General features: G+C 45.1%; 1 protein-coding gene across 1 annotated transcript in view; it reads right to left on the bottom strand.

Annotated features, from left to right (window-relative positions):
- Nucleotides 1-16,335, bottom strand: part of LOC120869436 (receptor-type tyrosine-protein phosphatase T) — a 400,388-nt gene that overhangs the window by 132,344 nt on the left and 251,709 nt on the right. The window contains exon 8 of the mRNA XM_040248753.1: nucleotides 3,691-3,839. Within this exon, the coding sequence (XP_040104687.1) occupies nucleotides 3,691-3,839 (149 nt within the window). The remainder of the gene's footprint in view (nucleotides 1-3,690; nucleotides 3,840-16,335) is intronic.

Raw genomic sequence — 16,335 nt, 5'->3', positions numbered from 1 at the left:
TTCACCTGTGTGGAGAATGGATTCAGAACTGATTCTGTGGGGCGACTGGGCTTCCCTGGTGGCCCACTGGTAAAGAATCTGCCTGCCAATGCAGGATACGTGGGTTTGATCCCTGATCAGGCAAGATCCTACATGCCGAGGAGCAACTAAGCCCATGCGCCACAATTCTTGAGCCTGAGCTCCAGGGCCCGGGAGCCGCAACCACTGAGCCCACGCAGCCTAGAGTCTGTGCTCCCCAGTGAGAGAAGCCGCGGCAAAGAGAAGCCCGCACACTGCTATTGGAGTCTGGCCCCTGCTTGCTGCAGCTAGAGAAAAGTCCTCGAAGCGACAGAGACTCCACACAACCAAAAGGAAACAGATTTTTTTTTTTTTTTTTCAAAAAGAACTGACTTTGTGGTTAGGCAGACTGTAAACCTGCTCTGCTCTCTGAGGAAAACAAGCTAGATATTTGCTCATGAAATAATCAGTATGTACTTTTAAGACTCTGCCCAATTCTCAACTTTAATAAGTGCTCAAACTTAGCATCACCAAGAGTGGGCAAAGTGATAGCTTTGTGATAGTTTAGCAGGGTGATAGTTTCTACTGAAATGATGCAAAGGGAAGTATGTACACAATGTCACCTGTGCAGCGTTTTTGCCAAAACGTTTACCCTGAATATGGTCATGATGAAAAAATTCAGACGAATCTGGACTCAGGAGTATTGGACAGCTGGCCTGGATTTTTAAAAGACGTCATTATCCTGAAAGGAAAACTAAAGGTGGGAGAACATTGTAGATAAAAAGGTGATGGAAATGTGGAGGTCAAATATAAAGTGAGCACCTTGACTGAATCCTGGATCCAAAAGATAGTAACAAATAAAAGAGAGAGCACTTTAGGGCCACGGGGGAAATTCAGCGATGGACTGGTCTATCAGAGACTGAAACAAGGTCACATTTCTTGCGTAAGATAATTTTACTGCAGTTATGCTGAAGAGCTGTCCTCATTCTCAGGAAACGTGCTGAATTTTCTGGAGGTGAGAGTATCACAATGTCCAAAACGTACATCTAGATGGTTCAGAAAATTGTGTATATATAGTGTGCGTGTATATACTGTGTGTATGTGTACCGTGTGTGTGTATGAGAGAGAGAAAAAGAGAGGGAGAGTGAGTGCAAATGTTGCAAATTGTGAACAACTGGTGAACCTAGGTAAAAGGTGTATGGGTATTCATTTTACTATTTTTTTCAATCATTATATGTTTAAAGCAAAATCTCTTTCCTAAGGCAGCACGTCAGTATTTGAAAACCTCTGCTGCCTCTTTCAAAGTTCAGTGCTTCTAACCAAGTTGCCTGTAAGAACCCCCTGAGTGGCTTTTACAAAATCTATATCCCTGAGTCCCACTCCCACTCCTGGTGCCCCAGGAGGTTTTGATTCAGCAAGTAAGGTGTGGGGCCTAGATACATGGATTTTGTAAACTTCCTCAGCTAGGTGCTGTGCTGTGCGTGAGATTAGGAATCAGGGGTCTGCGGTAGCCTCGGATCCTGGATCCACCAGGAAACAGCTGTGTACCAGTGGGCAGGTCATCCAAACACTGAACTCTGGATGCATCATCTATAAAATGGGAACAAGCACAGAAAGCATCTCACAGGCGGTGGTGTGGACAAAGGTGGTCCATAAATGCTTGTTTGCTTTCTGTCTTCATCCTCTCATACACCCCCGTCATCCCAAATTGATCTTATCCATGTGTTTTTGTTTTTGCCTCTTCATACTGTTCATGGGGTTCAGGAATTCCAAAAAACATCTACTTCTGCTTCCTTGACTATGCTAAAATCTCTGACTGGCAACAAACTGTAGAAAATTCTTAAAGAGATGGGAATACCAGACCACCTTACCTACCTTCTGAGAAACCTGTATGCAGGTCAAGAAACAAGAGTTAGAACTGGACATGGGAACAATGGACTGGTTCAAAATTGGGAAAGGAGTACGCCAAGGCTGTATATTGTCACCATGCTTATATCACTTATATGCAGAGTATATCATGAGAAATGCCAGGCTGGATGAAGCACAAGCTGGAATCAAGATTGCAGGGAGAGATATCAACAACCTCAGACATGCAGAATATAACACTCTAATGACAGAAAGCAAAGAGGAACCAAAGAACCACTGGATGAGGGTGAAAGGGGGGAGTGAAAAAGTTGGCTTAAAACTCAACATTCAAAAAATGACGATCATGGCATCTGGTCCCATCACTTCATGGCAAATGGATGGGGAACAATGGGAACATTGTTTTCTTATTTTCTTGGGCTCCAAAATAACTGCATATGGGTACTGCAGCCATGAAATTAAAAGACGCTTGCTCCTTGGAAGAAAAGCTATGACCAATCTAGACAGCATATTAAAAAGCAGAGATATTATTTTGCTGACAAAGGTCTGTCTAATCAAAGCTATGGTTTTTCCAGTAGTCATGTATGAATGTGAGAGTTGAACCATAAAGAAAGCTGAGCGCTGAAGAACTGATGCTTTCGATCTGTGGTGTTGGAGAAGATTCTTGAGATTCCCTTGGACTGCAAGGAGATCCAACCAGCCAATCCTGAATATTCACTGGAAGGACTGATGCTGAAGCTCCAATACTTTGGCCACCTGATGCAAAGAGCAGACTCATTGGAAAAGACCCTGATGCTGGGAAAGATTGAGGGCAGGAGGAGAAGGGGATGACAAAGGATGAGATGGTTGGATGGCATCATCGACTTAATGACATGAATTTGAGCAAACTGCGGGGGATAGTGAAGGACAGGGAAGCCTAGCATGCTGCAGTCCATGGAATCACAAATAGTCAGACACAACCTCCTGACTGAACAATGAATAACAATAATGAAGTGATTTTTACAAAATATGATTTCTTCCCTTTGCCAATGGCGCAGTGTGCAGAGAACATGTGTCTCTGTTCATATTTCTTTAGATTTCCTACTTTCCCCAGTTTGGAGCAGAGGCTGGGGAATCCAGCATTTCTATGAAAACTAGAAAAAGAACCGGCTTTCAGAAACATAAGAGCAAAAGTCAGCTCTCTTGAGTCTGATTGCCAAGATGGCTTTGGGTTACTAGTCCTGAGGTTCTCTTTTGGACAGGGGTCAACCCTGAAACCGTGGCCACTTCTATTATCTTGAGATCCTGTGTTAACTCTGCATAAGAACACCACTGCTTTTGACTTAATGCCACTTGGGAACTTGGCAAGACTGGGTAGGCACAGCTTCCAGGGCTGAATGAGTTAGTCGTCAACCATGGGGCTTTGGAGAAAGCACTTCTCTGAGCCTCAGTTTCCTAAGCTGAGAAATGGAGACAGTCGTAACCCATAAGTCATTTACCTTTCATGGTTTATGTGAAACACTGCTTTGAGAACTCTACGACACTCAATTCAGTATGGCATATTTTTCTCCTTAAGTGTGTAATCCTGCTCTCCTTCTTGTTTCTTAGTTTTAACCTGCTTTTTGTGCACAAGCAGAAGTTAAGATGACTTGCTGTTATTTCCATCTGCTTTGGGATGGACTCTGGATGGGTGGCCCCAGTCTTTGCCAGGGAAATTTCATCCTGATGATCCCAGGGAAGCATCCAGCCCCCATGTCCTACAGCCCCTGACACTGGGAGGGGTCAACAGCAGAGGTACCAGGGTCAAGCTGGACCACAGATATCCCCTTCCCCTTGGTTGGCTCAACTTACCGAATCCATTCACATCCTGTGAGCTAGAGGAGAAGCCTTCATCATTGCGGCTGGAGCTGAGCTTGGCAGTGGGTTTGTCGGCCGAGGCCACGGGCCCCATTTCCCTCTGTGCTCCACTCTGGGTCTCCTTCTGCTTCTTGGCCAGCTTCCTTTGGGACATGTGCAAGGGGAAAAATCACAGTCAGATGGTGACAGTTGCTTCAAAGGGCTCGAAATTCAGACTGCTCTTTTCCTACCCATCCTCAACCCCCAAACCCTGGGGCATTGCCCAGAACAGGGTCAAGGAAGGTCCTCCAAGGTCAAGGTGAGATAAGCCTAAGTCATCCTGAAACTTTTAATGGCTTCAGTTTCAGAAATATGACATTCATTCTGCCTTGCCCCCAACAAGTGGTGTGTTCTTTACTGAGCTTAAAATGGGAAATAATGAGATTTCCATAACATTTCTCTAACTTTAAAAGGGAGACGTGGTCATGTGGAATTTGTTTTATGGGGCTCTGAAGGGTATTCATAATGAAGTCTGGCCATTCTCCGTGATTGAGCTCATGAAATAACCCACAAAACAATGATGGATTGAAGTAGGGGCTGGTGGGGACAGGGGGTAAGAGTGGACGTTAGTTAGCCCTATAGCTCAAAAGGATAAAAGTTAAAGCGGATTAAAATAAATAGACTTAAATTAAAAAAAAAAACGTTAAAGCAGAACTAGATGTACAGTTATCCCTACAGCAACCCTCAGAGCCAGATGGGCATTTAGAATAATGATGACGCTGACAATGACGACAATGATAACGGCGACCTGGAGCAGCCATGCTCAAACTCGTGTACGTCAGAATCACTCAGCTGAAAAAGCCCCCAGATCCTCGAGTCACACAAGTAGGACAAGGACTAAATGTCTGTATGGCCAGCAAGTTCCCCGGGTGATTCTAACACCAACCCCTGGGATTGAAACCACCAGCTCTGGCATCAGACAGACCTGGGTTCATATCTTCCCTCCACGCGGCCTGTGGCTGCACGAGGCAGGGCAAGTTCCTTAACCTCATTAAGTTCTGAACTTCACAGGCCAACCTCAGAGGAATTACATGAGGACTAAGTGAGATAATGTGTATGGAGCACGGTGCCTGGCACACAGCGAACGCTGAACATGTGGCAGCCGCTCTTCTGGCTTTTGTATCATCATCACTGCTTCAGCTGCATTCCACTGCGGGAGTCCTCTCTCCAGCAGTCCTGCTGTGGAATCCCCCCCCTCCCCACACACCCCCACCCCCCGTATTATATCAAGTGATGGAGACTTTGGCACCTCACTAGAAGACAGAGTTAAAAGTACTTGTGTGGATTTGAAATCTACTCCCCTTAAATGTCAACTATTGGGTCTTAGATTTATTGTCAGAGATATAAAACTATGACTAACCTGCACGTGGCAGTTCTTCAAACATTTGTAAATAAAAAAACCTCGTCCCTCTGAGTTTACCCAATGCGTACCTATCTAAACATAGTAACTTTGCTCCTATGATACGCAGAGCTATGGGTTGCACATGAAATCTCTGGAGGGCAAATTCTTTCAGGTCTCTCGCTCCCGTTTTCACAGGGCTTGACTTCAAATTCAATCCTGGTCACTCTTACTTTAACACAGAAAGAACAGATGTTCCAGAGAGGTCACATTCAGCAGTGCACAGAAAATTTCCAAAGCTGAGCCCATCTGATAATGAAACAGGCAGTTTTAAGAGGTAATGAACCTCTGTCAGAGGAGGTATTAAATGCAATGATAAGCCTAGGCTTCCCAGGTGGCAGAGTGGTAAAGAATCTGTCTGCCAATGCAGGAGATGCAAGACATGCGGGTTCGAACCCTGGGTCAGGAAGATCCCCTGGAGCAGGAAATGCAAGCAGTTCCAGTATTTTTGCCTGGAAAATTCTAGGACAGAGGAGCCTGGCAGGCTATAGTTCATGGGGTCACAGAGAGTCAGATATGACTGATATCTGTGTGTGCATACACGCACACATACACACACAGGAATATTCTAGAAACTTTTGCATACATGCTTGCAGGCTAAGCCACTTCAGTCATGTCTGACTCTTTGCAACTCTGTGGAACTCGAGGTATAATACAGTGACAGGAGAGCTGTTTATCATCTGTGGGTCCAGAGGGACAAGCAGAGGGAGCAGCCACCAGGACCCAAAAGGGGTTGTGAAGAGGAGGCCGCCTGTGTAGAAGCAGTGATCTTCTCCCAAAGGATCCAGCCAGTGCTGGATGACCTCACAGGAAGGGACCGGGAGGCATAGATCCCCTAATTACATCCTCCCCTCCTGCATCCACTCAGAGCTTGCTTTATAGACACAGAACATAAGAGAGAAGCATCTAGAGTGGATCTGGACTTGGGAAGAGAAGAGCTTTCACTTCTCTCATTCTGGCCACAATTTGAAGACAAACGCAGCCTAAAATGGAATTATTCATTTTTTAAAAATTGGCCTGGGGCAAGGAAGGGGGTTCAGGAATAGAAGTGCATCTTTTGGTTAAAATGCTCTGGCCACAGGCACGCTGCTCCACTAGTGAGACTATTCCAGGCAGACAGCAAAATCATGAGAAATGAAGCATTCTGTTACTTGGGCCTTTCCTCACCATTGGCAGGCAATCAGCCAGCAGGCAGGGGTATGTGAATGAAAGACACACGAGTAATTCGGCTTCTGATGACATTTCACAGTTTCATTCTTCATTTATTATCAAAAAGGAGTGTGTTTAAAAATGTATATGTGACCTTCTTAATCATAAATTTGAAAAGATACACAGCAGACCCTCTGCCTCCATCTGAGTTCTGTTCCTACTGCCCCAGCAGGAAATAAAAGGAAATCTGATAAGAGAGTTCACTTTAGAACTATAAATGAGTTATGTATTGGGGTTTTGATATTTCCTTAGGGCAGAACTCCCAACCAACTTCATTCTATTCAGGGTAAAATAATATGGAGAGAGTTGTCTTAGGCACAAATCATTGGTTTCCAAAGGCATAATAATAATAAAAAGACCTTGGCTGCCTCTATGAAAAGTGGCATTTTATAGTAATGTTTGGGTAGCTCTGAACATCTGGGTAAAAAATTTTTAAATGGAGCCTCTCCAAAGCGTATATTTAAAAATTGGACAACTCAGGTTTTTCACATTCTTAGTTTTTAGCCCATGGTTGACACGATGTTTTCATGGTAATGATGATGCCATCTAAAATTTAAGAATATGTAGACAGGTGTTGCAGCTACAAAATGTAAATGTAAGGTATGTAGAAGGAAATAAAACATAAAACCGTACTTTGGGGACCTTATTCATAATTTAAGAATTAAAAACCATCCTAGTAATTTAGGGGAACTCCCCTGGTAGTCCAGTGGGTGAAATTCCATGCTCCCAATGCAGGGGGTCCAGGTTCGAATCCTGGTCACAGATCTAGATCCCACACGCTGCAACTTAGAGTTTACAAGCCGCAACTAAAGATCCTGTATGCTGCAATGAAGATCGGAAGATCCCGTGTGCCACAACTAAGACCCAGCACAGTCAGATAAATAAACAGTTTAAGAAAAAGTAATTTAGGGGAGATCATATTCACTCCTATGGTCACAGAACTTAGCTGATTCCCCTCCCTCTTCTTCCTAAAGAGAGGGGAGCATCCAAACTAGTGAGTGGGGCATAGCAGACCCTCAAGCGTATGGCTCCAGGCTTCAACTCGACCTTATCTTCCACACACATCTCCTTTTAGGGAACACTAGCTCCCTCACTCCCCTCTCCTAAGCATTCCTCAATACTCCTTACTCCTCAGTGTGCCCCTGTTCTTCTCCCCGGACCACCTCCTCTATCATTCAAGACTCAGTGGCATTCAGATGTCACATCTTCTCTTGCTCCCCCAAAAGATACATGGTTCTCTCTTCTGGGTGGACTCTTCCACTGAACACATTTATTTAGCACCCACATGTGCCAGTCTCCGCTCGATGGAAGATCACAGTGTCAAACTCCAAACATGACCTTCACCTTCCTAGGACACAGAGACTAATGACAGAGACAGGCACTAGACGGGGAAATATAGAAATCGATATAAAATCACAAACGTGATGAAAGCCAAGAAGGAACAATACATATGTCTAGAAGAGAGCAGCAAATAGCTGGTTTGGACCCTGTTAGGGGATCACGGAGGGCCTCGTTGCCATGTGAACTGAGCACTTGACTAACCCAATTGCAGTGATTCAACTCTCCTACCCAGGAAGGCAAGCACCTCTTGGGTGAACTTCTTCCAACCTCCTGGACCTACTCCAACCTCTTGCTGAGTGTCTGGCATGTAGTCGGTAAAGTCTACAATCTGAAGTGCAGAAAAGACTGTCATTCTCCTCTGACTACAAATTATGACCACTTAAAAACAGATATATGCAAGGAAAGAGGAAAAAAAGTTGCATGAAATTAGTTGGGGACCTGAAATATTTCTACTTAATGAATAGTTTTGTCTAACAACTTAGCATTTCCTTCCTAGGATGTCTGAAGAAATGAAGGCAGAGACTTCTTTTTCTCCCTCACAGCCCACAGAATGGCCATAGCAATAGAATGCTTAAAAAAAAATAAACCTATGACAGCCACATGGAACATGGCATGGGTCGCATAACTCACGCAGTCCTCAGATCCCCTAAGACTCAAGTACCTGTGCCTCGCTGAACTTGGAATTTTTTTCTCTGGTTGTTCTGAGATTCCTTCCAATTGGGTCACACAGTTTCACCAGGAGGGAGTACCGAGAGCTGTTAGAAAGCAGGCGTTGCACAAGCCTATCTATTTCTCTGCTGGGTCCTTGGAGAGATGAAGAACGTTTCAAGACATAGCAATCCAAGTTCCCTGCTTCTGACCGGTTGGGACAATGTGATATGACAGACCACTGGGAGGTCTCCCCGACCTTTGCTTGTTAGCTGAGTGAGGGCTGGTGGCTGGGGACATGTCCACGAGGGACGGTGAGTTCTGTGAATCCTGAGTACCAGTCTTTGTAAGGGAGGGTGGCAGGTGGAATGGCTCAATGGAGAGAACTGTAGGCTGTGAAAGATCCCAGAATCATGGTATGACAGGAGGAAGAAGAGTGTCTGAAACACAAGGGGATGTTTCTCATGCAAAGGAAATATTCTGGACCGCTCTTTTCACACATGTGGTCCCTGGCTCTGTGTGACCCAATTGGGCAGAATTAGAACCACCATGTTGGCTGGACACACGGAAGAAATTTCTAGTAAAGTAGAACTGCTTTGATTTCCCTGGTGGATAAGAATCTGCCTGCCAATGCAGGGGACATGGGTTTGCTCTCTGGTACTGGAAGACACCACATGCCACGGAGCAACTAAGCCTGTTGCACCACAACTACTGAGCCTGCACTCGAGGGCCCGTCAGCTGCAACTACTAAAGCCGGTGTACCGAGAGCCTGTGCTCCCGCAACAAGAGAAACCACCCCAGTGAAAGCCCAGGCACTGCAACCAAGAGCAGCCCCTGCTTGCTGCAACCAGAGACAGTCCTTGCAAAGCAACAAAGACCCAGTGCAGGCCAAAACACATCAATAAAGAAGATAAAATAAAGTAGAACTGCTTGGGTCTCCTTCAGAAGAGCCTAATGCCTGCATTGACGTTCCCATGGTTTCTTCTTCAGCTACTTTCTCTTCACCTTTTAGGGACCAACTCAAAGGCCCACTGCTGTTAGAAATCATCATCTCCTCCTCAAAGGTAGTAGTTTATTTCTCTCTGCATATTAATTTGTTGAAAAAAATACTTAATGAGCACCTGCTTTGTACCAGTGGCTGTTAACACAGGATACCATGATGTGAAAAGCCAGACAAGACTCATGCTCCATGTAAGCCTTTGGAAGTAATGAGCTCCCCATTATTGGAGGAATTCAAGTAGAGACGGAGAAACTATCTGGAAAAGAGGTGATAAGTGATTCCAGCATCTGGATCCTGCAAAATCCTGTGCGTGTGAACGCAGAACAGGAGAACCCCGCCAAGTGAGAGAGGGTGCTGGAATTCCACAGGGCTCTTCCCTGGATGTGAAGAGTCATGCCCACTCTCCAGGGGAGACTCTGACCAGGCTCTCTTTCCCTTCCCATAGGGCTTTCTTTGACCCACCCTCTACTGGCGTCTCTGGACAGACTTTAAACACAAAGCCTGGAACCTGGAGCCAGAGAGGTGTCCAGCCACAGGAGGCAGACAAAGAAAACTGCTGAAACTCTACTCCTATTAAAAGCCGGTGTTGTACTCTGTGAAGCCTGGATGTTTCTGTGCTGACATGATTGAATATCTAATTAAATTTACACGTCAGAACTGGAAGGGAACTACATCATTCTCTCATTTTATAAAAGAAACTGAGGCCCAGACAGAGGGGCTGCTTAGCCAAGGCATGTGGCACGTTGGCAGAAGTCACAGGGCTCTATCCTGCTTTCTGCCTGCCAGCTCAGGACACCTGTTTTAACTTTCCTCCACTTCTCCTTTTGGGACAAAATCAGAAGCACAAATTCCATCCATGGTAACAATTCCAGTCCTCGTTGAATACGGCAAAACCTCATTAATCCAAATCCCACTAACTCAGAATGACTATAACTGAGGCAGAAGCTGGGCTACCCCACAGCAGAGCTGACAGTGTAAACGAGGATATGGAAAACTGCAGGATTAAAAGGTGAACACACCACTTCCTCTTCTCTCAGAAGGCAGGATGGCACAGCAGTTAACATCAGCTTTGGTGCCAGACAGCCTGGCATCAAAACCTGGCTCCATCTCAGACTTGCTGTGTGAGCTCTTGCAAGTTACTCAATCCTTTGCATGTCAGTTTCCTCCTGCCTGAAGAACTGCAGGTAGCATCAGTGTGCCCCAGGAAGGGAGGGTGTTTGTGAAGATTTAAATGGTGTGTAGTACTTACCAAAGCATTTCCCCCAGTGCTCGGTACACAGTAAGCACTCAATAAGTGCTCTCTGGTAACCTTTTAAAAACAGCACACAGCCATGGTTGATTTAAATGGGCTCATTATTTATTAAATACAAATCCTCTAAAATAGATACCCTGAAGAATGGCTTTTCTCTAAAAACATTCTTTAATGTATTCTGGAGCCATGCTTCTCAGCCTTGGCAGCAAAGATCATTTGGGGAGCTTTAAAATTACTGATGAGATCCTAATTTAATTGGTCTGGGGTGCAGCCTGGGCATCTGGGTTTCTAGAAGCTCCCTAGGTGGTTGTAATGCGCCACCAAGCTTAAGCACCACCAATGTGGAACAGTGGTTCTCCAAGTAGTCTCCGGACCAGCATCATCAGCTGTACCTGGGAACATACTAGAAATACAATTTCTCTGGCCTCATCCCTGACCAACTGAATCAGAAACTCTAGGTGAATAATATACACTCCAAACAATCCTAAAGCATAATGAAGTTTGATATCCCTATTCTTGAGAACAAGGTCTTCAGCAGATCGGAATTAATGAAGAGTCCCTATCCCATAGAAGGACCATGGCCAGGAGTTATGAAGGCTGGATGCCATCTCCAGGTCTCCAGGTCTCTCAGTGAGTTACCAAGGATACACCGCTTCCGCTTTCTGGTACTGTTGTCACTACGGGGGTGGGTGGGGGGAACTGGCATCTAACAAGCACTACAAGAACTGATGCTTTTAAAATGACAGTTTCCAGTTAAATTGTGTTCCCCTAAAGCAAGGGTCCCCAGTCTCCCAGATCTAATGCCTGGTGATCTGCGGTGAAGCTGATGTAACAGTAAGAGAAATAAAGTGCACAATAAATGCCATGCGCTTGAATCATTCCCCAAACCATTCCCTCTAACTGAATCCCTGCAAAAACTGTCTTCCATGAAACCATCCCCCGGTGCAAAAAATAGTGGGACCTGCTGCCCTAAAAGATATACTGAAGCCCCATGCCAGAGGTTAGGACTTTCATATTCTGTGAATGTGACCTTATTTGGAAATAGGGTCTTTTTATTTTTATCATCTCAAAAATTTTACTGCATTTTTATAGAATTAGATATTTTACAACTTTAGAAATATTTTACTAATACAACAGGAAAAAAGTCAACTTAGTATCATTTGTTTTGTTCATTCATATCCATTCTCAGCAACCTCAAGTTAAAATAATGAAGTATTTCCTTAATGAGATGGTGGTTTCTCAAACTTCTCCCCAAATCCTACTAAAATATCTATAATACAAGAAAAATGAGAATGCTTACAATTTATCTCAAGTTTTCTACAAGAAAAATTGGTGGCCAATGCAGGCTTGGAAATAGGCTCCTCACAGATGTAAACCAGTTAAGGTGGCTCTAATATTGTATGACTACTGTTCTTACAAGGAGGGGGATTTAGCTAGAGATACACAAGGAGGGGGCCGTGTAATGACAGAGGCAGAGAATGGAGGGAGGCGACTCCAAGTCGAGGGACACTGAAGAGTTCATAGCCTCCGTCAGAAATGCGGAAGTGGCAAGAAAGTGTCTACTCAGAATCTCGAGGGGAGCATGACCCCACAGACTCCTTGATTTTGGACTTCCAGCCTCCAGATCTATGAGAGAATACATTTCGTTGTTTTAAGCCACACAGTTTGTGGTACCTTATTATGGCAATCCCAGGAAATGAATATACTAACCAGGAAATGATAAATCCTAACTTTACTGTATTTATTTAATAAACATGCAAATAGCACTTCTTTCTTTCTGCAAACCCATCTAACATTGTTCAAAATAGAGCAGTGCCTCTCAAGGTCCACTATCAAGTCTCTTTCAGACACCTGAGGACTGCAAAATAACTGAAGAAATTAGATTCTCAGAAAAACCACATCCTATTGAAGACCGGTCAGCCCAGATACAACTATGGACTGCCCCCTTTTCTACACCATGCCCTTTGAAACTCAATCATTCAGCTCTGGGTGACTGACCCTTTTCCTCTCTTGGAAAGTGAATAAAAACCTTCTGTGAATTCTTTCACAACCCGCATCAGCTCACTTTCTAGGCATTATTTAAGGCTATTACAAACACAATTAACTTCTTTAATTCTCCTAATAACTCTGGAAGATATTATTAGTAATTCCATTTTACAGATGAAAGGGTGAGGCAGAGTTGAAGTAACTCCCCCAAAGCCACCCAGGCTTTAAGAGATGGAGCTGGGATTTAAACCCAGGCAGTCAGGCTCCTGAATGTCCTCTAAGATTCCTTGCTATGTCTGACTCAGCTAAGGACCCATGCATGTATATCCTTGTGCCCAAGCTTTACCAGCCAGCTCCTCTCCTCTCCAGGTAAACACACATTGACATGGATAAGCACATATATGCAGCCAGAAAGCTCACTTTCATACCCTCTCACATCCTTGAGGCCCTACACATTCTGTCTGCTCATACCTCTGTTGGGTACCAAACCTGGAAAAATAACTGGTGGGTCCTCCCTCTCCTAATCCTATCATCGCTCAGTCGGTAAAGCATCTGCCTGCAATGCGGGAGACCTGGGTTCAGTTCCTGGGTTGGGAAGTTCTCCTGGAGAAGGAAATGGCAACCCACTCCAGCATTCTTGCCTGGAGAATCCTATGGACAGAGGATCCTGGCAGGCTACCGTTCATGGGATTGCAAGAGTTTGATACAACTTAGGGCTAGCTTTCTTTCTTTCCTACTCTTACCACCCTTGCTTGGGGCTTCTCCATGCTTCTACCAGAGTGGCAAAGTTAGCATAGCAACAGTAGCACAAACTGCCACAGTTCAAAAGGTCAAGGGACCCTGGGCACCGCCACTGTCACCTCCATCGCTCTTGCTCTCCGAGTCTGTGCCTCTACCCGTCTGCCCCTGCTTCTCTCACCAGCCTGCATCTGCCTCTCTGTCTTCCCCTGGATGGGCTCTCTTTCTATTGAGGACACAGTCAGACCCAATCTGACCATCCCCTGGAGCTGGAAAGGGAACCAGCACAGCAGAAAGCCTAAGACAGATGCAAGGCTCTCCTCTTGTTGGGCATCCGGGCACCCTGCCCCTCAGATCCTGAAGCAGAGCCTAGTGGGGATAGCATCTCCAAGCTCTGAAGCCAGACCACACGGTCCAACACTGGCTCCACCACTGACTGGCTGTGTGGCTTTGGACAATGACTTAGCCTCTTTGTAACTCAGGTGTCCTCATCTGGTAAATAGGAATAATATAGTGAATTCTCACAACCACCATTTGCAATAGATGCTGACTTACAAATATTAAAGTCCTTACAATAGGATCTGTCACCTACCCAAGAAGCTCCATATAAGTGTTTGTTAAATACTAAGCAATGGGAGCCTAGCGGGCTGCCGTCTATGGGGTCGCACAGAGTCGGACAGGACTGAAGCGACTTAGCAGCAGCAGCAGCAAGCAATGGGAAGGAAATCAATGCTTTGAAGGAAAGTGAGGACAGGATCTATGGCTCAGATAGTGGGAACTTCCTGAATGGTCTCAGGTCACTGAGCTCCAAACCCCTGGGCTAGGCGAACACCCCCTCTATTCTTGGTGCTGCGGAAATACCATGCACTTTGGCCCCGGGTTAAACTGGCTCGAACCAGATCATGACTGTGTCTTCATCTCTATGAGACTCATGTGTAGGAAGATTTTTGATAAGCTCCAGTTCACAGAGTTCCTAGGATGATTAGAAATAATGTGTTAATTCCTAAGCATAGTCTTGACCTGTAACAGACACTCAGCAAATGCTGGTTTTTTTTCCTCCTCCTTCTTCATACTGGTCATCTGCATTCCTTCTTCCTTGAAGTGAAAGTGTTACTCACTCAGCTGTATCTGACTCTATGCAATCCCATGGACTGTATCCAGCCAGGCTCCTCTGTCCACGGTGTTCTCCAGGCAAGAATATGGGAGTGGGTAGCCATTCCCTTTTCCAGGGGATCTTTCTGACCCAGGGATCTACTTGCTCTTCTATAAGTTGGCCTTTTGCTACAAGCGGTGCATGGCGGTGATTCACAAACCTGAGAGTGCATTAGAATCACCTCGGAAGCATGTTAATACAGGGATGGTTGGGCTCTACTCTTAGGGTTTCTGATTTGGTGAGTATGAGGTAAGGCCTGAAAATGTGCATTTCCAACTTTCTAGGAAATGCTGGGACTATCTTGGAGAATTGTGGGTCTGTGGGATGTCAGCTACTGCCCTTTGGGGGAACAAATGCCCTTTATTGGCTGTTTTTTCACCATCAGTCACCTGAAACCTTCTTCCCACCACCCATCCCCATCCCAGGTTTCCTAAAACTGCCAATAAGCATAATATACCCTTTAATTGAGCATTCCCATTTTCCTGGGATTTTATCCCAATAAAATAATAGTAAAAAAGGAAAATATATTATGTAGATAATACTGAAAAACACAGCATCATGTATGCTGGGGGTTGGTTCTCAACCATGCATGCTGACTTTTGGGCAGGATGATGCTTTGCTGAGGGGGCTGTGCTGTGCACTGCAGATACCCAGTTGCATCCTTAGCTTCCACGCAAGAGATTCTAGTAGCTTCTCCCACCCCCAGGTGTGACAAACATGTGTTTACCTCTTACACTGTTGGTGGGAATGTTGAATGGTGCAGCCACTATGGAGAACAGCATGGAGATTCCTTAAAAAACTAAAAGTACAGCTACCATATGACCCTGCAATCCCACTCCTGGGCACATATCCAGACAAAAACATGATCTGAAAGGATATATACACCCCAATGTTCATTACAGCACTGTGTACAATACCTAAGACATGGAAGCAACCAAAATGTCCATCGAAAGAGGAATGGATAAAGAAGAAAATGTGATACATACACACGATGGAATATTACTCAGCTATTAAAAAGAAAGAAATAACAGCATTTGCAGCAACATGGACCTAGCGATTGTCATACTGAGTGAAGTCAGTTGGATAGAGAAGGAGAAATATCATATGACATATATTACATGTGGAATCTAAAAAGAAATGATACAAATAAACTGACAAAACAAAGAGAAAGACTTAGAGAAAGAACTTACAGTTGCCAGGGAGAAGGACAGGGGAAAGGAATAGTTAGGGAGTTTGGGATGGGCAGACACACACTGCTATATGTAAATGGATAAACCAACAAGGACCTACTGTCTAGCACATGGAACTCTGCTCAATGTTAGGTGGCAGCCCTGATGGGGAGGGGAGTTTGGGGGGAATGGATACATGTATATGCATCGCTGAATCCCTTTGCTTTCCACCCGAAACTATCACAACATGTTAATCAGCTATATCCAATACAAAATAAAAAGTTAAAAAAATATGTTTAGACATTGCCCAGTGTCCTGGGGGGGAGGGGAGTGTAGGGTAGGCAGACCTGCCCTGACCCCGATTGAGATCCCCTGGTGAACGAACAGCTATGGACATAATCGTTTCACATTTAGTCAATACTAGCATGTGCTACCGGAGAAGGCGATGGCACCCCACTCCAGTACTCTTGCCTGGAAAATCCCATGGACGGAGGAGCCTGGTGGGCTGCAGTCCAAGGGGTCGCTAAGAGTCGGGCATGACTGAGTGACTTCACTTTCACTTTGCACTTTCATGCATTGGAGAAGGAAATGGCAACCCATTCCAGTGTTCTTGGCCTGGAGAATCCCAGGGTCAGGGAGCCTGGTGGGCTGCCGTCTCTGGGGTCGCACAGGGTGGGACACGACTGAAGTGACTTAGCAGCAGGA

The sequence above is a fragment of the Oryx dammah genome, unplaced genomic scaffold, assembly GCF_014754425.2.
Source record: "Oryx dammah isolate SB20612 unplaced genomic scaffold, SCBI_Odam_1.1 HiC_scaffold_10, whole genome shotgun sequence".
In the NCBI taxonomy this organism is placed as follows: Eukaryota; Metazoa; Chordata; class Mammalia; order Artiodactyla; family Bovidae; genus Oryx; species Oryx dammah.
The sequence above is the reverse complement of the archived record's forward strand: the minus strand, read 5'-3'. Positions and strand labels throughout refer to the sequence as shown.